This window comes from Echiichthys vipera, assembly GCF_963691815.1.
Source record: "Echiichthys vipera genome assembly, chromosome: 20".
NCBI lineage: Eukaryota > Metazoa > Chordata > Actinopteri > Perciformes > Trachinidae > Echiichthys > Echiichthys vipera.
The window spans coordinates 23,981,585-24,006,962 of record NC_139845.1 but is presented as its reverse complement, the minus strand read 5'-3'; the positions used below and the strand labels follow the sequence as shown (position 1 = coordinate 24,006,962).

Genomic DNA, 25,378 nt, shown 5'->3' with positions numbered 1-25,378 from the left:
CATTTGTCCTCCAACCCCTTTTTCCTTTATCCTTCTTTCTTTCTCATGCCATTCTCTCTAGCTTTGCTCTGATCCTGTGTGTGTTTCTGTGTGTTTGTGTGTGCGTGTGTGTGTGTGTGTGTGTCTCACGCATTAGTAGCCTGCTGTAGCTGCTCCATATGCCGGTGGCTTACGAGCAGATAGCTAGAGACACTTCGCTAAGCTGAATGGAAAATAAACGGCTGTGTTCGCAGCCGAGACGCAGACACAGAAATCAATCACACACACTCGTCTGGACATCACAGCTGCAGCGGGAGATGAGGTGTGAAAGTGTGTGTGAGAGAGACAGAGAAAAAGAGAGGAGTGTGTGTGTGTGTGTGTGTGTGTGTGTGTGTGTGTGTGTGTGTGTGTGTGTGTGTGTGTGTGAGAGAGACAGAGTTGTGTGTAGAGGATGTCAGTGAGCTTGTGAGCCAGCATCTGTATGGTTGTTCGGACTCTGGTGGTGTTTGCGAGTGTGTGTGAGGATGAAAAGTGTGTAGAAGGTGAAAGGTGATCACTAAGAAGGCTAATAATCTCCTCTAAAGGTAAAGTGTGATTTCAAGCAGAGCGGGTGGGGCTGACTGGACTGAGAGAGCCGCAGCTTTGATTACCTTCACCCTTTATTAAACCATTCAATACAACAATGATCCACCAGCGTCACTTCCACTGCTCTCTTTCAATTAGGACTAAAGCAAAGTAGAGCGTGTCTATATGTAAATCTGTAGATAGGCGTGCACACATACATATTGTTCATGCAGTTTGTATGAATTACAATTAATTGTTTATTAACAAACTTGCAGGACCACTGAGGTCATGTTCTCTGGGGGTTTAATCATCCTAGAGCAGGGGTGTCAAAACTTCTTCGTGCAGGGGCCACATGCAGCCCAATTCGATCTCAAGTGGGCCGAACCCGTAAAGCCATAGCATAATAACCACAGATAACGACACCACCAGATTTTTCTTTTTGTTTTAGTGCAAAAAAGTACATTCTGAAAATTCACATTTAGTTAACTATCTAGTTACAAACCATTATGAACCTGACATCCTAAATGTTATAAAATCTCTATTTAATATGGCATTGTGGTTCATATTCAGGTTTTTAACATTATGTTTGGGACCAAAATTGCTGCCTTGGTTCAGGCTCAAGTTTGGTTTGGACAGAAACTGTGCGGGTTCCTTCAGGGTCAGGCCTGATTTTCGGGCCTTATATAGCTCTTGCATGCATCAGCTTTATTAAGAGTTTGATGTAATGTAATGAGTTTGATGTAATATAATGAGTTTCTCTGACAACTTCCTGGAAGTAAAACAAGGCCAGATACTTGATTGTCTCACTAAAGTGAACAATATAAGCTTCATATCGGTTGTGTATTGCAAGAAATTCAGATTAAAGACTGTGACCAGAAGATGACTGCTAAAAGACAACAAGGCAACAAAAAAACAAAAACAACGTGACCGATTTTAGCCTCCAAAAGGTGGCGTTAGGGTTAGGCATGGCTTTGTCGCCAAGGATTTTCCAGACATTCTCTATGGGGTTTAGATCTGGACTCTGGACATTTCATTGTTTCAATATTCTTAGCTTCAAGGAACTGCTTCACCTGTTTTGCAGTGTGAAAATTGCAGCTGATTGGAGACAATTGTAGTGAAGGTGTTGCATGTTACTGAAGGAGGTTCACATTAACATTTACATTCACCTGACATGTAGCTGTACAAGAGGCCCAACTCCTGCTGCAGGAAACATCCCCTAAACCATGACACTTCCTCCTCCAAATGGACCTGACTTCTTTACACACTTTGGGTTCAGTCTCTCCCCAGTCCTACGCCCAACATAATGTTTCCCATCAGACCCAAATAAACTGAACGTCCTCCTATCACGGAAGTCACTCTGGACCAGTTCTCCTCTGTTCACACAACATGCTCCTCAGCAAAGGCAAGTCTAGCCTTTTTTTATTCTTTCTGCTGATGAGAGGTTTGGTCACTGCAGAGTGGGCTTTCATTCCAGAAAGTCTTAAACGTTGAGACACTGTGTTCAGCACTGAACTGGCCAGCAACTCCAGCTGTAGTGTTGAACTGATTCCCCATTGAGAGTCTTCTCATAATCCTGTCCTCTTGTGCACTTGTTTTACGTGGACAGCCGGCCTTTTTGAGGGACTTAAATGAATCGTGTCCTTGTAAAGTTTCAATATTCTTGAAATCAAAGACTTGAAACGCCCAACCTCTCTTGTAATGGTTGATGTCTATTTGAAAAAAAAAAAGCTAGTATAGCAATGGTATAGCCACAGCTGACATTCTATCAAATTCTGGACATTACAAAAATTACAGTATTTCAGAATAAATCAAGTATTTATAATTTGTTCTTTCATTTTGATCTTCACTGTGTGTCAGCCTCTTCCATGTCTAACAGCTTGCTAACTATGAGCAGGTAAGAGCAGGCCTCGTAATGATCACACTACAATAACATGATGATGGAGAGAGGTGCAAACAACAAGGACATTAGTCCATTAAAGGAGAGATAACTGCAAAAGAGAAAAAAAATAAGTGATACTTTTTTAAAAGCTCAGTATCAATAAAGCTTTCTTAATGAATATTGGTGGCAGCAGCCATTTTAAGATTGTTTGTGATTTGCTTAAGTGCCTTAAGTCCTCTTGACTATTTCTAAAACATACTGTATTTTTTAAGAGTTACTCCTAAACCAGAAAGTTATTAGCTTCTCTATGCTTTGTAAATATGGGCCCTGGTGTGCAGTGGACAAACATTTACAGCATTAGTAAAGATTTCCACCTGCTTCTCTCCCCCCCCCTCACCGGTTGCTGTGGTGTGTGTATATTTTCTGGATATTTGACATGAGCAAAAACAGTTTTTCTCAGGTGGAGAATCAAATGTTTTTTTCCCCCACTGTTCATTGATCTAGTATTCAGTGTTGGAGCCCGTGTGTGCACATTGTTGAAACATGTGCTGTCCATCCTTACATTAGTGCTCTGTGCTTGTGTGTGTGTGTGTGTGTGTGTGTGTGTACGTGTGTGCTGTAATGTGTGTCTCACCCAGTGGGGGGCAGTGTGTGACCAGGATGTCTGTGTTGTCCGGGATCTGGTTCCACTTGTCCAGTAGAGCCTGACCCCGAGGCAGGTTGAAACCCCAGCCGTAGTACCAGGGTTGCCTACACACACACACACACACACACACACACACACACACACACACACACACACACACACACACACACACACACACACACACACACACACACACACACACACACACACACACACAAACACACACACACACATAGGAAGAAAAAACAGATCAGTCAGAAGTACAGACAACATCATGTGGGCTGTTTTAAATCAGATGTCACAGATGACGGCCAACCTTTACATTAGCGGCTCATTAATAAGACAATGGAGTTGAGGCTAACACTGGCTGAACATAAGAACTTTTCACACAGCTGTAGTAACTTTGAGAACACAAAACCAAACAGCCGAACATAACAGACATACTACAACACTTAATACTATTCTAATAATAAGCATAAAGATTATAATTTAAAAAATTATCATTTGTACAGTATGGAAAGTTATAATCAGAACACAGACCACTGAATAAGCAAGCCAACAGCAAAGGTGCAATGCTGTAGTATTTCCTGTCAAACCTGTTGGAGAGGACAATGTCATGCGAGGAGGAGTGTCCATGTGAGAGGTGAACTTTTCATAATGTGTGATATGTACGGGCTGCAGTTAAAAGAACACATACAGTACACTTTGAGGAAGATTATTATGTTGAATTTCTGCTGATTCAACTGGACGGCCATGATGATGAGTCTGGTTGTTTTTTTTTACAAGAATCTAATATAATCACTTTTTGAATGCAGTTTTCCTGTTTTATTTATGTTGTCATCTGCAGCAAATCACTGGCCTCTCTGTAGCTCAGTAAGCTGCCTTCTGTTGCCTTAAATAGTAATTATCAGATCTGACCCTTTTTCTGTTCTGTTGTAAAGCAGGGGTCTGTGGACTAGTGATTACTTTGCAATAGTGATAGACCGATACATGCGTTTTTTTAGGTGTATTGGTATCGGCAACAGGCAGCTCTGTGTTGCTTGAGACGCCTTTTTTAAGTTCAATAAATCTTCCTTTTTTATATCGAGACTCGTAACATTTGTTATCATCATTGTGTCATTTTTATGATGTAAATTGAGGGAGCAAAAGTAGTATCAGCTCCAAATATCAGCTCAAGAAAATCGGTCATCGGCTGAGGCTGGGCAGCATCGGCCCTAAAAAAATCCATATCGGTCGATGCCTTCTATTTAAGAAAGTGAGCCCAATGTGAGTGAGTGATTATTCTCTTGACAGCAAATTCGACTGTTGTCAGACGATTGTAACAGTAAATTGGCACACCAATCAGCGTTGCTCTGAACTCCTTAAATGTGCAGTATGATGACGTAGTGATGGTAGGAAGTATTATCTCATCTCATCTCATCTTCAACCGCTTATCCAGGGTCAGGTCGCGGGGGCAGCAGCTTTAGCAGGGGACCCCAAACTTCCCTTTCCCGGGCCACATTAACCAGCTCTAACTGAGGGATCCTAAGGCATTCCCAGGCCAGTGTGGAGATATAATCTCTCCACCTGGTCCTGGGTCTTCCCCAAGATCCCCTCCCAGCTGGACGTGCCTGGAACACCTCCCTAGGGAGGCGCCCAGGGGACATCCTTACTAGATGCCCAAACCACCTCAACTGGCTCCTTTCAACGCAAAGGAGCAGCGGCTCTACTCCGAGATCCTCACGGATGGCAGAACTTCTCCCCCTATCTCTAAGGTGAGACTCCAGCCAGCCCCTTTGAGAAAACTCATTTCGGCTGCTTGTACCCGCGACCTCGTTCTTTCGGTCATGACCCAGCTTTCATGACCATAGGTGAGGGTAGGAACGAAGATTGACCGGTAGATAGAGAGCTTTGCCTTCCAGCTCAGCTCTCTTTTTGTCACAACGGTGCAGTAGAGCGACTGCAACACCGCCCCCGCTGTTCCGATTCTCCGAGTTTGGCTAGAGGAAGTATTAAAAGACCAAAAATTCCTGATAAGAAGGAAGGTTGGGTTGGTGGGTGGTTAGGACCAGGCTGTGTATTCCACATATTTATTGTGTGTATGCCCCACAGTGAAAGCATGTGATGTGTTGTGTTGGATGGCTGGTACTTAAACACAGGACTTTAAGACAGGTGAGCAGGGTTGAATTCCCGTCCATACTAAAAAAATCCACAGCCTGTTTTCTGATCCTAAGAAAGTGTTTTTCATGCCTTACCCTAAACGTCACCTTTTGTTTTCTAAAATCAGTCACGTAACGTTGTTTTTTGAGCGTATGTTGACTTCTAGTCTGTCCTGCGGTCTACGGGCGACCATTACTTTATGTGCAGGTTGTTCTCATTCACTGTTAGTACATATAACTATGAAAAGTAATGTACGGTGAAGCACTGCAAAATAATGATTTTGTTAAACTGGAAGATCCCTAAACCAAGTGTGTTTCTCATTAGAGACAGGGTTATTTGAATTTCTTATCCTACTGATATGGAACGAATTGCTGATAAGTTGTATATAAATATATGTGTACACTATGTGTATGCTGTATATAATAATGAAATGAATGAATGCATGAATGCACTGTATAACCCCCCTCAACACATAACATTGGGGTCCAATGTTACAGTATATGTTGGTCACTGTTGGGCTGTATTTATTTACAGTAGTTGTAGCTGTTGTTGGTGGTTTGGCTGTTTTCCTTTCTATACTGTATGTCTTCGTGTATACATGTAAAAGTGTAAAAAGGAAAAGAAAAATAGTAATGCACTGCAATTTGTTTTTGTCCTACCTATTTATTTCAAATGTGTGATAAGACCACTAATCTAATTTCCACTTATGGAGGTAGGCTGGGGTGGAGGATGGGTCCCAAAACACAGGACTTTGGCGACCAGAGTTCGTGCCCTGGAAGTATTAAGCCAAACCACAACCTTTTCCCTACCAAGTAGTTTTGATGCCTAACCCTTTCCATTACCTTTTGTTGCCTAACCGTGATCGTTGCAGTCCTCTTCTGCTGTGAACATATGATAACAACCTTCTGAGGCTACTGGTAGGTGTAGCAGGCACTTTCAAACCCATATCTATAAGGCTGATGACCCCTGATTACTGCCATTTAATGGAGTGATGAGGTCTGAAGCAAGTGTTCATCCCTGGTTTCACTTCTTTGACAGTTATATCCTGAACTGTAGTTAAAAATACCGGTCTCATCAATAATATATTTCAGTCATAATGTTTTCACATAGAGGTTGTGAGCTAAAATCTTATCACATATGGGTCCTTGACGGTTATCAATTTGGGGGTCCCTGACTTGAAAAAGAAGTCCAGAACCACTTGTCAAAGTAGGTCCAAAAATGAGTTAACATGAACGACTCTCCAGAATCAAAACACTCAAATGTGTTTTGTCATTAGCTGAATATTAGAGTACATCTTCTGTATCAGAACTGATAAAAACTATACTAAAATAAAGGTAATTTGGGTATAAAAGAAATAAAACAAAATCAGTCTCATTCATTGTCCATGGAGCAGCTCCAGACCTGAGATACTTGAGTCTTACTTCTCTGGTTTCTGGCTTTGAGAGAGAAGCTCATGTTCACAAATATTGCTTGAACTTTTAGGCCATGGAAATAACACATAATTCTTCATTTGAGTGGTGCTCCCCTTTAATTGTGGTTTTCTAACTGTAACATAAGTAAATTGCAAACACAAGGAACACAAGATGGAGAGCAAAGATCATACATTCAGCATGACCTCTCACTCTCCTTTTTGCACCCCAGACAAATAACTGTCAGTCTTCTTCTGTTTAGTGTCTAAACATGTCGTTTGACCTTCAGATGAGAAGCTGCCAGGGGCTTATGAAGAGCAGTCATCTAGTGGAGGATGAGGGAGGAATCAAACAGATGCCTGGCAGGGTGGGGGTGGGTGAGCAGAAAGCTACATTAAACATCTCCTTGATCACAGTCAGCCCCGGAACGCTCCACGACAGAAAGACGAGGGAAGAAAAGGGGAGAAATGGGAAAAGAGGAGATGAAGAACAGGAGAGCCTTGATGGCTGGGGCTCGTGTCCCTTTACTTTGATAACGGACGCCTCGGTCGTGAGTGACGGAGAAGAAATTAACATGTCACTTACAATCTGTACTCCGATCCATCTTCCTCTCCAACACGCCACAAGCGTGTGTGTGTGTGTGTGTGTGTGTGTGTGTGTGTGTGCGCAACTGAGGGCGACGCGTCTGCTGCTGCCGCCGCACAACCGTCTTTTTTTAAATTGCAGAGTGCAGTCACTCGAAACACCAACTTTATCGTTATGGCCGCTGCCGGACGCGTCTGTGCTCAGTGAAACATCAGATGAAGATTTTTTAGAATAATTTCCGGAGTGTGTATATGTGTGTCTGACATGCTTGGGTTCTTCAGAGACACATGGGGAGACAGACAGACGGGCCCAAAGATAAGAAGAGATGGGCCTACCTGTCACACACTGTCTCACTGTCCTTTTCTCTAATTAAGAAAGCTAAAAATGGGGACTCCAGGTCATCTACGCAGGGAGGGGTGAACAAGCACGTGTGGCAGTGCATCATGGGAAATCACGGCCTATTTCGTGCACGCGATTAAAATTCCATCACTTCCTGAACATCAGAGACTAAACATTTCTGACGAATGATCTGATGCTGCCCATGAACACAATTTCAATAATTTACACTGCGAATATTAAAACATTTAGACTGGCCTTAGCATATTAATGGGGCCTGTGAAATGTAATATTCATGTCCATCTTCACATGGACATCTCAATTAAAATGAAATGAGCTCAGCGGTGCAGTTGATGCTCCCGATTCTTAGTGTGAATGGAGGGAGGAAGAGAGCAAAGGAGAAGAGAGGCTTTAACAAAAACCTTTATTTAGTGGAAAAAAACAGTGAGTAAAATCAGAGAACAGTGTTCATTGTGTCAGAAGAGAAGATTTCAACAATATTTTCTTCTCTAGGATTTAAAAATGAACAGGAAGTGTAGATGCCACAGCTTTGAATGACTTCAGGACATCTGCGCCCACAGGACATCACTAGTTTCTCACACTGCTCTGGTTTGATCTTGGTCCATTCTGACTCAGTCTCTGCCACAGTTCACTAACTGGAGTGGGTTTCTTAGACATTACTTCGTTGCCAAGGATTTTCCAGAGATTCTCTATGGGGTTTAGATCTGAACTCTGACACTTCCACCTCCAAATTTAACTGACTTCTTTAGACAGTTTGGGTTCAGTCGTTCCCAGTCAATCTCCGAACACAATGTTTCCCATCAAATATAAATTAATTGAACTTCAATAATGTCATGTCATGCTTTGGGGGATGTTTTCTGCAGCAGGAGTTGGGCCTCTTGTACAGCTATATGACAGGGTGAATGCAAATGTTTATGTGAACCTCCTTCCGCAACATGCAACACCTTCACTACAACTGTCTCCAATCAGCTGCACTTTTCATGCAAGAAAATGCCCACTGTCACACTGTAACACAGGTGAAGCAGTTCCTTGAAGCTAAGAATATTGAAACAATGAAATGGCCAGAACAGAGTGGGCTGAGAACAGTTTGATTAGAGTCATAAGGTTGTTTGCTGGCACCTGCAAACCATATTGTGTCAGAGCAGTCTTGAATACACTGTCACACAAAATGACACAAATGCTAAGAGCATTACCAGTCAATCACAACAGCTGAAAAAAGAAGGACTATATGTTATAGCCGCAGTCGGCAAGTCTGGCAGATAAAGTTGACTCAGTCTAATTTCGAATGTTTACAACTTTCACGCCCCTCCCCCTCTACCACCGAGCTCCTCAGCTCCCTCCCATCGAGTGTTGTCAGTGCGCGTGCACCAGATTCCTGCGAATGAGCCCGTGTCTTCTCTCACTGATAAACTTAATGGAGTACATGGAGGTAGGCTGGCTAACTCACTCATAGATAGCAACTGCTAACGTAATTTAGCGTATGCCTGGCTTGAGGCGTGTGCCTGTGATATTGTAACATACGTGTGTCAGCTCTTACACAGCTCTGCTCTGAGTGGACAGGATGATTCGGGCACGGTGGATTTTTGCAAAACAAACAACAGCCTCTAGGTTCACGTAGAGGCGCGTTTTTTTTCTAAAACCTGATGATTTATGTTTTTCTATCGGAGGGGAGTGTCGGCTTCAGTGAATATGATCAAACAAACGTTGCAGACTGCACATTTAACTGTGACACATTAGCTATCTGCGACAGGTTTCAGACTGCAGGTTTCCTTTAAGTGCAGACTAATGCACTTAAAGGAATAGAAGCAGCCTTGAACGTTGGAAATCAATCTAAAAGCTGATGGTATGCTTTGGAAAATGGTTGGCAGTAATGTTAAGGATACACTGTTTGTAATGGGATAAAACAGTCATAGTCCTTTAATGCACGCACAGGCAATCTGGAATTGATCAATGTTGCTTTTGACTTCTTGTCAAAACTTCTGAAAAATAAACTTTTCTTTTTAATCTTTTTAGAGGTGTATATCCAATTTTGGAAAGAAAAAAACTCAAGTTTGTCATCCAGTATACGTAAAACAGTGATGATCCAGTCTATCATTTTGTCAGGCGAGGATTACAGCATCCTTTGTAAAGTACCGCAGCTTCCTTAATTTTGGGACATCAATCATTCTGTAAGAGAAGCAGTCGCTCTTTGTCAAATGGTTTGTATCTCATTTTGCAGCAAACCTCTTCATGGCGTCCACTGTGCCAGGAAAATGTCTCCACCGACTGTAGGCGTCTCCATCACAGTTGCTAAAAAGAGATTATCTCTCGCAAGGCATTGACCGTAGCTTCTCTCCATGAGAGAGCCACTCCTGTTTGCTGAACAAACCCGAGACTAACTGAATGTAATTCCACGGATAATATCCCTGCTTTAGAATTATGTTTTTATCAGGTAAGGGATTACAATGGTGCAAGTGATTTGTGTTAACGTAGAGGAGGAGAATGGGGCGAAGCGTGGAGCATATTAAAGATTCTGCTAAAGTGCTGGGCTGCTATTTGTTATGGGTTTCTAAAGAGGAGAAAACAGATGTTTGTGTTAGAGCGCTCAATCCCCCGGCACATCTTCAGGCAACACACTGAGAGGAAAACAACGGTGTTCTAACCATTACTTTCATTTCACACAAACAAACATACACACACACACACACACACACACACACACACTTTATTACACATTCACTGGCTTCACCTCTCTTTAGGACTAGAGAGAGTCAAACTTTACCAATTCATTTAAAATGCAGGGCAATGCACAGCTCTTTAACTTTTTATACTTGCATGTATAACTGTGTGTGTATTTGTGTGCGTGTGTGTGTGTGTGTGTGTGTGTGTGTTACTAACGGAGACCCACTGATATCACTGGAGTAAGTCCATGAATCATTGAATGGCTCTGCCGAGGGCTGCCAAGCGTCCATGCCCGCCTCTCTCTTTCTCTTTCCCCTCATTCTCTCCCTCTCCTTTATCTCTCCCCCTCATCACATCTCTTTGTCCATTTTCCCTCCTTCCCTGTCGGTCTCCTCTTGACATATTACTTCATCTCCCTCTCTCTCTCTCTCTCTCTCTCCCTCTTCAGTTCTCCCCCTCGCTCTCCTCGTTAGTGGGGGAAACGACCTGCTGCCAGGAGAGCAGCCTGCTCTCTGAGAGGTCTGTGTTTGAGAGAGAATTTTCAAATACCACATCAACAGTGAAGGTATTCTGAGGTCCAACAGAGAGAGGCAAAGTCCGAAGACAGGGGGAAGGAATGGGTATCAGACTATTGCATATTCCCTTAGTATCCTTAGTGGTATGACGTAAATGTTGATTGCACAATGTAATGGCTATAGAATAATGTCACTACCAGTGTTTAGATTGGTTTCCTATATGCCACCGTCTAAAAAGTCAGACCTGTGCATCCTTATTCTCTATCTATCTATCTATCTATCTATCTATCTGTCTGTCTGTCTGTCTGTCTGTCTGTCTGTCTGTCTGTCTGTCTATCTATCTATCTATCTATCTATCTATCTATCTATCTATCTATCTATCTACCTACCTACCTACCTACCTACCTACCTACCTACCTATCTATCTATCTATCTATCTATCTATCTATCTATCTATCTATCTATCTATCTATCTATCTATCTATCTATCTATCTTATGGCTGAAACAATTACTCAAGTTACTCGAGTTACTCGATTATTCAACATCTCTGCCTCAATGATTCGTTTAATTCCTATCTCGTGCGTTGTGCAGCCTGTTCACATGGACTGATTTTGCGGATGCACACCACTTCATCCGGAAAAGGCAGAGAACAAGTTTGGGATCACTTCACACTTAAAAAAGAAGCTAAAATGGTGTAATGTGTCCACTGTTAATTTCAACTGTTCTACCATAAAAGCACATCATCGATGATTCAGCGTCTGAGCCTAAAGCAGCCGGTTGTGATTGCCACTTCACTGATTAAGCAGTGACCCATTAACTGGCGTTTTGTACGTTTCTTGTCTCTGTATCTTTAAACCCGTTTGATTAAACACTTGTGTCACGTAGAATTTTATGCACCACCTTGAATTGTTTAAATGGTAAATTGCGAGTGTATTGCCTCCAACACAAACACATCTCTGTCACCCCCCTTCACACACACCCAAACACAAACAAACATATCAACTGCTGTTACCACACCCCAGACATTAGCAATGGTTAGTAAAAACGCAAAATTCTAATATGTTTTGCAATTTCTTTTACATGACTACTCAATTAATCGATGGAATAATCTATAATCTAACTATCTGTGAGCCAGCCTGCTGCACTGGTCGGCATGTTCCTTCGTCACCACACACTGTAGTTTATTTTGACTCAATCTCACACACACACACACACACACACACACACACACACACACACACACACACACACACACACACACACACACACACACACACACACACACACACACACACACACACACACACACACACACACACACATTTGGAGCACCAAATGTGGATTATTCCTCCTTTTAAAAAATGATTCTCCTGTTTGAGTAACAATTGTTACAGTGTTCAGCTGCTTTAAATTAACAAAATATATTTGTTATCTTTTTTCAAAGAATTACATTATTCTTTAAGGGCTTTGTAGAGAGCCATTTTATATTCCTCAAACTAAGGTATCAAACAAAAGTATTATTGTGTTACCAGGTGTGGTATCTGCACCAACATGAAAGCCATGCGCACATAAAAGAATACAGAAAACACATGCAGACACACATATTAACAGCTGGGTGAGAAGGAGGTGAGGAAGTGCTGTGGTTTTAGGGTAAAAAAAAAGGGGGAATAAGAATTAAAGAGGATTACTGTAACAAGGTCCATCTCAATGTGTGACACGGCCTCGTGCTAATCACTACATGTATTGAGGCAGTTAAAACACCCAGCCGTGATCACCTCTGCTAGATTTAATTAACTACTCATGACTTAACGACCCTAATAACAGCCTGGGAGGCAGGTTGAGGGAGCGCAGCAAGCGGTCTGCATACACACGAGCCTCACACACACATTTGTGAACTGACTGTTTCTTTACACATATGTGCTATATGAATATTTGCAAATGCACCCATTCCTATATGTGTTTCCCTCAGCTTTATTTCCAAACTTCCTCTGACATCTATCTCTTTACATCCATGGACCTATTTACTCTGCCTCATTAGAAAACATTATTAGGAAATAGTTTCAATTAAAAGTGAACTGAGGGGAAGCTGCTGCTCCCCTGGGACTTCCCCGCTCTGGCGGAGGTCACACTGAAGCTTCTGCAAAATCATCTGGCAGAGACCACCTGCTGGTCTGCCTCAGAAGCAAACTCAGCCTCTCTTGTTCATTCCTGAAGCACGGCTAGAAGCCAGGTTATACCCACTGATTCTCTGTGCTTCTCCTGCCATGTCAGCGGAATATGGTGCTTGGGAGGGGCAGTGAAGGATGTGTGGCTGACTTGTAAGGTTCAATCATTTTCATGCAGATGTACAGTGGCCTTTACAAACCTTTTTGCCATTTCTCAGTAAAAGGCATGAACACCAAATCCGTATTTTCATCCCAAATCTTTGCATGTTTACAAATATATAAAAACCTCACATATTGTCAACACCCACTCTGAAACTTTAGTCCTTCGTTTTCAGAACAGAATGATTTTCTGTGTTTTTTTCACAGACATTCGTACGAATGTCCCCCCCAGCCCGAAAAGCCCAGTGTGCTCTGATTGGTCAGCTGGTCTGCTTTGCTGTGATTGGTTAACTGTTTATGCTGCATACCGAGAAATGTAATTCCCTTTACCATATACAGTACCAGTTTGGGATAATTTCACACAAAAGAAGCCAAAAAAGTGCAATGTGTCCATTGGTAACTAGAACTGTTCTACCACAACAAAACATCATTGATGATTCAGCATCTGAGCCCAAAGCAGCCCGTTCACCGAGCACAGCTGTTTAAGCAGTGACCCATTAACTGGCGAGTGCGTCTGTAGTTGCCGTAGTGACGGCAGATGTTAAAAACAGGAAGAGAATGTGTAGCTTTCCTGGTGAATGCCTCTGTTTAGTTTTTCATGAATGTAAAACATAACGTCACCTCCCTGATCAGTCTTTATAGTTTTGTTTGAGTAAATGTGTCAGTGGAGTTTTGTTCGTTGCTTGTAGTTACAGTAAACAGGAAGAGAGCGAGTCGCTCTTCCTGATAGAATCGATTTTCTGTGTTTTTTTCACAGACATTCGTACGAATGTCCCCCCCCCAGCCTGAAAAGCCCAGTGTGCTCTGATTGGTCAGCTGGTCTACTTTGCTGTGATTGGTTAACTGTTTATGCTGCATACCGAGAAATGTAATTCCCCTTACCATATACGGTACCAGTTACCTCAGCAGCTGGAAACACAGACTATATGGAAGCTAGCCACATTAGCTGCGCAACATGCTAACATTAGCTTAAACAGGTTAACCTCCAAACTAAATACCCAAAAAGCATAAAAGTGGCCGAACTTACAGCTTACAGTTTGAGCCTGTGTGTAGCAGCATGACCAATAGGGATGTCGGGAATTATGGAAATTCAAAGAAATTGTAGCGACCGACCTCCTAGCAATCAGAGCTGAGCACAGAAATTTTCAATTTGTTCATTTACTTATTTTTTTCATCACTGACTATGCCTTTGTTAGAAGATTGAGTTTGGATTCGCAGGGCTCATCAGATCATCGGTTTTATGCCCTGATGACTTGAGAAAGATAGGCTACATGGAATTAAGTGTCTCATAACCGCCATCATTTTTTGTGGAATTACCACTCTAAGTCCATATGGTCAAATTTAAATCCTGCTGTGGATTTTGTTAATTGAAACTGAGAGCTCAATTTGATAGATTTGAAATGGTGACACCCATATTTGGCTCTAAGCAGCTGAATGATAGCTTCCTGCTAATGTCATTAAAACAATAGCCCTGTCTTGGGACTAGCGCTTCCCATTGCATCCATGTAATTAATTAATTTGCTAGCAGGCTTTGACTGTTAATAGAATGCAACCCTGGGCACTGGTGACTCCATTTCATCAAATTTTCCCAATGAAAACAAAAATAAATGCACTCAGTGTGTACGGTTTTTAGGCGTAACCATTTTTATTGGATGACAGATTTAAAAATCCTAAAGGACAAATACGGACGTTTACTCTGCTGATAAACTCCCAGCTCCCTCACCCACCCCAACCCCCTCCTTACTGTACGCGTTATATTTTGGAATCTAATGTTCACATATGTTTATTCTTGGCCTTCTTGATTTTTTGAGCGCTTTTCTGATTTTACTTTTTATTATTATCTTTGACTGGCCAACAACTTAACTACTCCAACTGAGAATTGCAGCTACAAGGCTGCTGTATTGATCCAAACAAGTACAAACGTAATTTCAAGGTTACTCAAACAGTTTTTGCTGAAACTACAGCAGTTTCATTGTGAACTGCAGCTGTTAACCAGAGCTACTTGTTATTAAATTGAACAATATCAATACAATCTAGCCTTGAATGTCTTCACCTGCAACAACAGTGAAGAATACCAACATCAGAGCCATTGTTCCCTAAAAACACATCTGTGAAGACGAATCAAAGTGAAGTCAAGACATCAAAATACCAAACGGTCTTCACAGAAGCTACACGTCAAAGTGGCCTGTTTGAAAAACAGAGGCTCTCCCGCCATCTCCTCTCCCCTCCCACACAATGGGATAACTGGAGCTCGTTTTGGCCAATTTGACAGTTATAACTCAATAGGACACAAACAGGCAAATTGTGCATTTGTGCTCCGGCACTCACATAGCCAGTGATGGTACATGGCAAGCATGTGAGCTTGACTGGGTCGGCCCACTCAGCACAGCGGGATGCCGAGTTACAGAGACGCAGAGAGGGAACAAGTTGTTTTATATGTTGAAAAGAGACAGTTCTTCAATTTAATTATTTAGCGTGACTCAAAACCACCGCAGACACATGCCAATCGATTCCCACAATCGAGTACAGACTTTGATGTTTAATTGCGGGGCCAGCACACACACACACACGAGTGTCGGCCTGCCATAGTGGGCTGATCCTCACAGCAGGAGCACAGAAAGAGAGCGAGAGACATAGACAGTGAATGAGAGGAGGGGAGAGACAGAGAGTAAGAGGGAGGGTAGGATGACACATTTCCTATTTGATGCAGTAAATAAGATAGAGAGAATGAGTGGAATGGAGAGAGTGAAATGGTGATGAGGGAGATGAAGAATGAAGAAAGATCGAGAGGAATGGGTGAGTAAAGGGAGGAGGACGAGGGGAGGAAGAAAGTGCTGGAGGGCAGAGTATATCTGACAATAAGGAGGATTAGATATGTGACATGGACTGGCCTGCAGCGCCTTTCTCACTGTCAGTGTGTGTGTGTGTGTGTGTGTGTGTGTGTGTGCGTGTGCGTGTGCTGTCCTAGCACCACTTCACTCCATCTATCCCTAACTCACCACTTATTTTACTCCCCTCTACACACATAGAAACACCATGGCTCACATAAAGTGTTATATATTGTTAACTTGACTTTTACTCTTCACATTTACTGTCAAATTGGAGAAACCTTCAATTTCCCCAATTTATTTGACAATATTCAACATGCTGATAAGTGAAATTTAAAGTCCCTCTCCACTCAAAAAAGTGTGTTTTCTTCTGTTTGTGTCCTTTAAAATGTCTGACATTGACTATAGTGACTTGTATCTGAGCACATTTTCTCACTAGTTCTGTGTTTTCACATTCCTCTGCTGAAAGAGGTGATGTCTTTGCACTTCTCTGACGTGTGAGATTCAAACATATTCAGGAAGCTTTTGTTGGAATGTCACTTCTAAATAAACCAATCACTGTGTAATATGTGAAACACTATTCAACGGGGGACAAACTTCATCACAACACCGGCACAGAAACCTGAAACCTCCACTGCAGAGGGGACTGTCAATACAGAGAGAAAACACACTGTCATCACACTGACAGTCACATGCTAACAAACAACAGACACTAATAAAAGATGCTAACTACACTTAAAGGTTGAAGAAGAAGTAGAATCTTTATTAAAAGCTACTGTATACTTTTTCAAACAATACAGCCCACGTTTTGAGGGGGTACAGAATGAATTTCTTTCTTTTCCATAAAAAATATATTTAGTCTGAATTAATATGTTTAAAAAATGTTGACAGGTATGACAATGACTTTATGTCCCGTTGTGTTTCCATGGTAGCAGCTAATAGCGTTGGGCGTTGCTGGTTGCCAGGGTTGTCTGTTGTTGGGTGCAGCTATTGTAGGCTGGCACTGGGTAAAATGAAGTTGACCAATCCTGCAGCTGCTTCGGAGCCTCAGCAGCTGAGTGAGCGGAGACGGGCAAAAACCAGAGTCAATATAGGCTATATTCACTCCATGGACTGAGAGAAAGGAGAGAAACGCCATTCAAATGCACGCCCAAATGGCTACGTTTCTCCTTGATCGCTAACATCACTTTCATCTTTACTTAGCTGCAACGGCTAACGCTAACAGCTAACGGTAACTGTCAGTCAAACTCCTCTAATCCTTGTTTTTATGGTGTGATTTGCTGGAGGGGATGGATTCAAACAGGCTCAAACAGACTCCGGTCTCCTGTAGCTACTGGGCCGGGTCTGACCATTCCAGCAACAAGACTGCTGGAATTATTTTTTGTTGATAAGACTACGATCTTGAGACACTAGATGGTGGTGTTCTGCTCACTCTCCATATTCAACCTTTAAAGTTCTGGGGCCTGTTTCATAAAGCAGGTTTAGTGAAAACTCTGAGTCTGTTAACCCTGAAATGAGGGAAACTCTGAGTTTTCCGTTTCACAAAGGGAGGTAACTCAAACCAGAGACAGAGGGGTAACTCTAGCCTGTTTCACAAAGAGAGGTAACTTAACCTCTCGGTCAGTTACCATGGTAACATGCTCTCTGAAACTAACCTGGTCGGGACCAGGTTTTTCTCAGAAAACCTTGAGTTTCTCTCTGTCTCTGCCCTCTTTCAGCCACACACGGTGTTTGATTTCCTCATTCATTCAGTCAGCAGGCGAGTTTTGACGTAGTATAGTTCTGTCGTCACTTTTTTCAGAAAATCATTGCAAAAATCAGTCATTATAAGTTATATTAGGTGGCAACTACTTCACTACCATGGCATGTCCTTTTGATAACGATCCTGTTGATGAAGGAGCAGCATTACTGCGTAGAGAATTAAATATTCGTCGTGAGATGATTATCAAACTATTGATTATAGATGTTCTTGCATATCCAGGCAATTCTCTTCTTGAGCGGTACCGTTTCATATCACAGCAGATATTGTGTGTTGCGCTGCGTTTTTTTGCAAATGGGAGTTTTTTATACAACATATAAAACAGCAACTTACGGTAATATTTACTTTACCATGTAAAACATGCTCAAAATGAGGCGTCACCATGAGATTGTGCCGATGTTTTACCTGTTTGAACAATGTTTTTATGTTTCATCTTAAGCTGCTGCCAAGTGCGCTTCTCCCCCGCGGGGTTGCACTTAAATGAAATAAACTAATAGGCTCCCACTCAAGCAGTTTCACCTGTGATATTACTGTGATTGCAACAGGACTACATTTAAACTTACGCACTGACCCGAGCAGCAATGTTCTCCCGCACCGTCTCCCTCTCTTTTGCTGCTGCAGCGCTGTAAACCTGCTCAAACTCACCGTATGAGCGCATTAATGTTTCCAATTCCAGTGATAGCGTAGCCCTTCGCTTCCCCGTTGCCATGGTGACTCGTCGAACCAGGGCTCCATTGATGCTGTCTTTTTTTACTTGTGGTGCACGCACTTAACTCCAGGTCAAACTACTCTGAGTTGATCAACCTAACGCAAATCTGCTGTTCTGGAACCGAAAACTCAGAGTTTTCTATCTCAGAGTAGATCAACTCAGAGTTCAGGGTTAGACTCAGAGTTTTTTCAACCTGCTTTGTGAAACGGACCCCTAATATGTCTGGCTGTCATTATGCTTTCTGTCCCACATGTCCGCACAGAACAGGGAAAAAGGGCATTTGTTTTCTTTGCACCCTTAGTGCAATAATTCCTATAGGTGGTTTTAAATCAAAAATGAAAGAAATTGTGCCAAACTCCTTAGCATGTCAATGTTTTTAAATTGTTTCTGTTTGCAAAAATGGCTCCTTTACTTTTATTTGTAATTGATATGATGTATTGTAAATTGTGTTGCCTTTTTTCATCCTACAGATTTTGTCCTTGTGTTTCTGTTTGTAACTTTGTGTTGTAACTCTGCTGCTGCCTGTCTTAGCCAGGTCTCCCTTGAAAAAAAAGAAATATTAATCTCGATGGGTTTCTCCTGGTTAAATGTAGGCTATAATAATTCTGACACCTCTCCTAGTCGACCATTTTGGGGACAACATATTCCTCATCTGAGTCTGAGTGAAAATAAATGTGAATACCTTTTTTTTTCAAAGCAGACATTTTGCTGTCAAACACAGGCGTGATAATGCCGTGAGTAATTGCTGAAGCTGAGCTCTTGATAATGTTATTAGTTCCACTTGGTTTTTTCCTGCTTTGACGAGTTAAACTGTTTGCTGTGAAGAAGGCCTGTGAATCTGATTAATTTGGGAACAATAAACTTTAAAAAAAGTGATGCTAGAAAGTCTATCAAGATTCAGGTTGGCGAGATTTATTCAGAAAATAAAATAGCACACGGTGGAGAGATTTTGACAAGTAGGAAAGGAAAAATAGCAATGCTCATCAGCAGACACATCAGTCAAATTGAAAATATGAAGAAAGCTATTGAGCTCTCGAGTTCAGAGAGCTGTGTTAAAAAAAAACCTGATAGTTCTGACTAATTTAGATTTCTCTTTTGCACAACAGAAGCTAATGAGGAATAAGGAAGTTTATAATCTTGACAATTTTATTTTGATAAAATTAAATGTAGGCAGTTTTGTTTCTAGGTCCCCCCACGATGTTATGTTATGTGATTATTCTTTCAAAGAAGTTTGACTAATCAGTATCATGAACAAAAGGAATGTCAATGCCAAAGCCAATACTGCTCAAAATAACACAAAACCTCTGCAGCAGCATGAGAAGAGTCCCTACACAGAAAACAAAGCACCAACAACGTAGTTAGTGAACCCAGAGTTTATTAAAAGAGTGTTTTAAAGACTTATCTACTGGCCCCTGTACCAGCTCCTCTCATAGTAAAATCCATTCAAGTGGATTACCAAAGTCAATCCAAAAGGAAGGAGCCCATTGGTGCTTTGTTTTCTGTGTTGGGACTCTTGTCATGCTTCTGCAGAGGTTTGCTGTTATTTTGAGCAGTATAAGTGGTTCAAAAAGACGTTTTAATGCCTTCACCTTGCTGCCCAAAGCTAATCACTGTTAACCCCCTTCGTCTGTTAGCGACTCTCTGCTCATAGTTGTAACACAAAAAGAACTGTCTCGATTGCTTATTTGATGAATGTATTTGCCAAAAAAGACCCTGGTATGATGAATTTCCCTTTAACATGTCAGGAGGCAGATGAGTGGAAACAGAAGCCGGGCCACCCATCCTGCATGAGCAGTGTGTGATGGCTCCCTCGCTGAAACTGCTGCGGCTCACACACCTGTGGCGTTCACAGTTGCCTCTCTACACTGAGTATGCCTATGATAATGGCCATACATAATAGAATGTTTAATTTCATTATAAACATAATCTTTATTTTTTTCAGAGTCTACAAAATTAGAAACAAAATGTATTGACTTAAATATAAATATCTATGTTTCATGTCTTTGACAAATCCTACATATACAGTATACACATTTGAACTGCAGTGCTATGATGTCAATATGGCTGTCACAAGACCATTCTTTGTGTCTTTTTAGTAGAGGCCGCTCATATGTCACTGTAAAAATAAGCGAGACTTCGGCTGACATGCAGCTGAACGGCGCCGCTCAGGCAGGCGGTGTGGCCGCTCTAACCTGTTAACATGGGCTCAGACAATAGCAGGTGATGCACACACACACAGTGCTTTCACAGGTAGTCTGGCCCGGTCATTAGGCTCTGATCAGACAGGTTGCAAAATGAAAGGTGAACACACAATCAGACAGAGCACTTTTGAAGTTGCGACTTTTTATTTTTTTTTAACCTTTATTCATTCAGGAAAGTTTCCCTGAGAGTATGCCTCTCTTTTACAGGAATGCCCTGATCACAGTCACATATTTACACCTGCAAGCTGCCCAATAGCTTTGGGATGATGATGAGATTTATGTTGATTATCCTGACCAAAAAAAGTGAGTTTTAAAATATAATAAAAAATCATCCCATGGTCTTTTTCGGCACCTATATACAACAAATAAGCCATCAAGACAGTGTTTTCTGTGTATGAACTATTAACAGAGAAATCCGGTATAGTCGCTAACAGCCGGATGTATGCTGTAGAGGTTTGCTGTTATTTAGAGCAATATTAAGGGGCCTTCACATGATCAGCTTCATGCGCTGGGCTCACCGTGAGGTTGGGCGCAGAGACCCAATAGCGGCTAAATCCGCTTTAGTATTATAACAACCATTAGCTCGCGAACTGCCAATTCTCCAAACCTCCAAGCATTACGTTTTTTTTCCGAGATCGTGATGATACTGCAAGGTAAAGTTAAATAGTTCAGGAAACTCGAACACACAAGAAGTTTTCCTCCATCTTTCTAACTGGCTTGATGTCACTCTCTGGTTGCTGGGGAGACGTAAATGTCACACTCAAAGCTTCTATCTCATTAGTTGTGCTTTGGAAAATTCAGCGGCAACAAGGTCAAAGTTCAACTGATTTGAACTTTGAGTGCAGCGGCAGAGAGCGGTGCCGCTACATTGGGCGCTAGCGCCTCCTCCATAGGAAATGAATGGAACAGCCGGTGCAAAGCGTTTTTACCGTGTATCATGTGTAGGGGACCTTTAGGGGTTAAAAAATGCCGTTTCAATGCCTTCACCATACTGCCCTGAACTAATCAGTGTTAGCCGTGTCCAGCTGTTAACTACTTCAACAGATATCTCCATTGATAGTTCATACATGAATAAAACTGTCTCGATGGCTTATTTGATGTGTGTAAGTGCTGAAAAAGACCATGGGATGATTTTGCGCTGGAATTACACTTTAAAACACACTGGAAACACTTCACTTACATTTGTTAAGAAACCAATATATTCCTAATAGATCCTTCTTTTATATCTTTTTTTCCTGAAAAACAAACAATAAGCAATCTTCACTAAGGTTATCATAAATCATAAGGCCGCCCTTATTAAAAGTCAGTATAGTGTGTTATATAACGTACAGTGATCAGAGAGCAGCACTCACAGAGAAGCCAAGTGGCACTGCTGGAGATGGTCATTTCACATGCATACAACTGATCTACCGGTCAGTTTTCGTTCCTACCCTCACCTATGGTCATGAAAGCTGGGTCATGACCGAAAGAACGAGGTCGCGGGTACAAGCGGACGAAATTGGGTTTCTCAGGGGGGTGGCTGGAGTCTCCCTTAGAGATAGTGTGAGAAGTTCAGCCATCCGTGAGGAACTCTGAGTAGAGCTGCTGCTCCTTTGCGTTGAAAGGAGTCAGTTAAGGTGGTTCAGGATCATCTGGTAAGGATGAACCCTGGACGCCTCCCTAGGGAGGTGTTCCAGGCACGTCCAGCTGGGAGGAGGCCTCAGGGAAGACCCATGACCAGGTGGAGAGATTATATCTCCACACTGGCCTGGGAACGCCTCAGGATCCCCCAGTTAGAGCTGGTTAATGTGGCCCGGGAAAGGGAAGTTTGGGGTCCCCTGCTAGAGCTGCTGCCCCCTAGACCCGACCCCGGATAAGTGGTTGAAGATGAGATGAGATGAGACAACTGATTAAATGATCAACTTTGTTGTTGTTGGGGTTGATGGAGACATGCACAGGGATGTTAACTGTACATGCGACAAACACTCCCTTTCTACTTCTTCTTTTAATAGGCTACACAAATAGGATTTTCTGTAAAACTAAATAAATTCTACTTGATTTGAATTGTAACTAAAGGGTTGTGGACAACCATCAACTTATTGTGAGTTTTTTTTTATCAAGACTGGAGTTAATGGCTTTTCCACTCTGAGTTTGTTGCAAAAATGTGGGGTGCTCAGTAACACAAAAGCAGCTAGTGAAACGCTTCACTTTTATTGAAAACAATTACAGAAAGCTGCCCCAGGCTGCTAAAAGGAGCTCTGGTTGATCACAGCCTGAGGAGGCAGCAGGTTGCGTTGGATGTTAGGTGCATTACTCCTTTAATTTGCCCTTCCTGTGGCCTCGGTTCCACCTGTGTGGCAGTCACTCTGTCTTCACCCCCACACCTCTCTGCAGAGAGGCAGATTGGAGACATGTTGGCCCTCAGCATGAGTTATGTAACTCACAGCAGGTCCCAGGACACATACACACACATAAACACACACACACACACACACACACACACACACACACACACACACACACACACACACACACACACACACACACACACACACACACACACACACACACACACACACACACACACACACACACACACACACACATACAAACAGATGTAGACACACCGTCAGTTCCAGTTCTGCAACATTATCCTCAGAGAAAGTAGGTATTTTGGAGTTCTCTCACCTCTTTATGTATATCTGTGTGTGTGTGTGTGTGTGTGTGTGTGTGTGTGTGTGTGTGTGTGTGTGTGTGTGTGTGTGTGTGTGTGAAACTCTGTAATGGTGTAATTGCAGGTAAGCAGTGATGAGTGCATACGGATTAGAAGATTGCCAGGGTTCTCTGCACAGTCTTCTCTCTGCTGATACACTAGCAACATAGCAACACACACACACACACACACACACACACACACACACACTTCACACACACACACACACACACACACACACACACACACACACACACACACACACACACACACACACACACACACACACACACACACACACACACACACACACACACAAACACACACACACACATACACACAGTGTTTTACTTTGCTTGTGTGTGTCCAAGCATCCTGTGAATCCTGGACAAGGATACTGTGGCATCACAGAGCCCATCTGTGGGACAGAGAGTGGGGACATCTGTCCATTTGACACACACACACACACACACACACACACACACACACACACACACACACACACACACACACACACACACACACACACACACACACACACACACACACACACACACACACACACACACACACTGAGCAAGCTTCATCAAAGAAACAATGAGAGTTTCCTGAGTGTTTTGCATGTTCACTATGCCCCAGGTGTGTGGGTGCATGTGTGTGTGTGTGTGTGTGTGTGTGTGTGTGTGCTGTAGTGCAGTTGTACAAAATAACACGTAGATAGATACTGCATATCTTATCAAACAAACACTTTTAAGGACATTCAGGTTAGGGCTGATGCTGGTTTCACCTTCTCTCTGTGTGTGTGTGTGTCATCAAGGGAAAATGTGATCCTGGAGACAACTACTGTACACAGAGGTCGATCTGAGTATCGTATACTGTCTGTTGACAGATTTTGTTAATCTATATGTGATATATCATCAAATTACATTGGATTTTTTTTTTTGGCAGTTTTTCAAGCCTTTATTAGATAGGACAGACAGGAAATGGGGTGAGAGTGAGAGTGGGAGACATGCAGCAAAGGGCCGCGGGTCGGAGTGGAACCTGCCGGCGCTGCCTCGAGGACCGCCAGTCTCTTTACATGGGGCGACTGCTCTAACCACTGTGCCACAGCCACCGCAGGGTTGATTATTTTTAACAGATTTTACGTCTATAACTGTGAGGTAGGAGGAGACATGAGGAAGGACACTAATGTTTTTTGTATTCTGTCCGGTCATAAGGAAAAACACTGTGACGGCCAGCACTAGGCCTACTCTTCAGCTCAAAACATTTGTGAATAATCTGAGGTCCTCTTCTTCAAACAACACAGGTTCTATTCCATCTCCATTCCCCAGCTGATTGCCACTGGCAGCTGCCCCCCTCCAAAAACTGCACTGCCATGAAACTCTCATTTACTCAGTCTGTCCATCCATCTATACTGTACATCCATCCATCCATCCCTAAGGCTGTAAAATCTGCTTGTTTGCTGAAACACTAAAATATCACACCTCAAGGCCTGCATCAATTACACACACACACCTGGCAGGTCTCAGTCTCCTGGATGTTTTCTGTGTTAAATAAAAGAAAGTCTGCCGCTGTAGAGGGGTGGAGGGTGGGGGTAGGAAAGAAAATAAAGGAGGAGAGGGAGGCTTTTGGGATGAGGAGCGATAGATAGGAAGACAAAGAGAAAGACGCCGAGCAAGCAGTGGAGAAAAATTGTGTGTTTGTGTGTGTGTGTGTGTGTTTGTGTGTGTGTGTGTGTGTGTGTGTGTGTGAGTGTCTGTGTGTGTGTGTGTGTGTGTGTTTGTGTGTGTGTGTGTGTGTGTGTGTGTGTGTGTGTGTGTGTGTGTGTGTGTGTGTGTGTGTGTGGGGAGGGGGGGACTCAAAGGGAGATCCAGCATCGCTAAACAAAGACAAGAGGAGCGAGGCAAAGACAGACACAGAGAGGGGAAAGGGAGATAGTGCTGGACAAGTAGAGGGAAGGAATATACACAGGATTAGTGACAGATGAATAGTCGAGTCCCCTGTTCCTACTCTCTTTTGCTTTTCTGACACTCTCTCCCTCTCCATCTTTCTCTCTCACCAGCCGCTCTTGCTCTCCAGTCAAGTCGGATGTCAGGAGAGCCAAATCCGTTCCAGCCCTCTAGGGAAAGA

The 25,378-nt window shown here is 42.6% G+C and overlaps 1 protein-coding gene across 2 annotated transcripts in view; it reads right to left on the bottom strand.

Moving 5' to 3' along the window:
• Positions 1 to 25,378, bottom strand: part of mpped1 (metallophosphoesterase domain containing 1) — a gene marked incomplete at both ends in the record, with an annotated part of 219,862 nt that overhangs the window by 8,848 nt on the left and 185,636 nt on the right. For both annotated transcript variants that reach the window (XM_083935273.1, XM_083935272.1), the window contains one exon: positions 3,057 to 3,172. In XM_083935273.1, the coding sequence (XP_083791399.1) occupies positions 3,057 to 3,172 (116 nt within the window). The remainder of the gene's footprint in view (positions 1 to 3,056; positions 3,173 to 25,378) is intronic.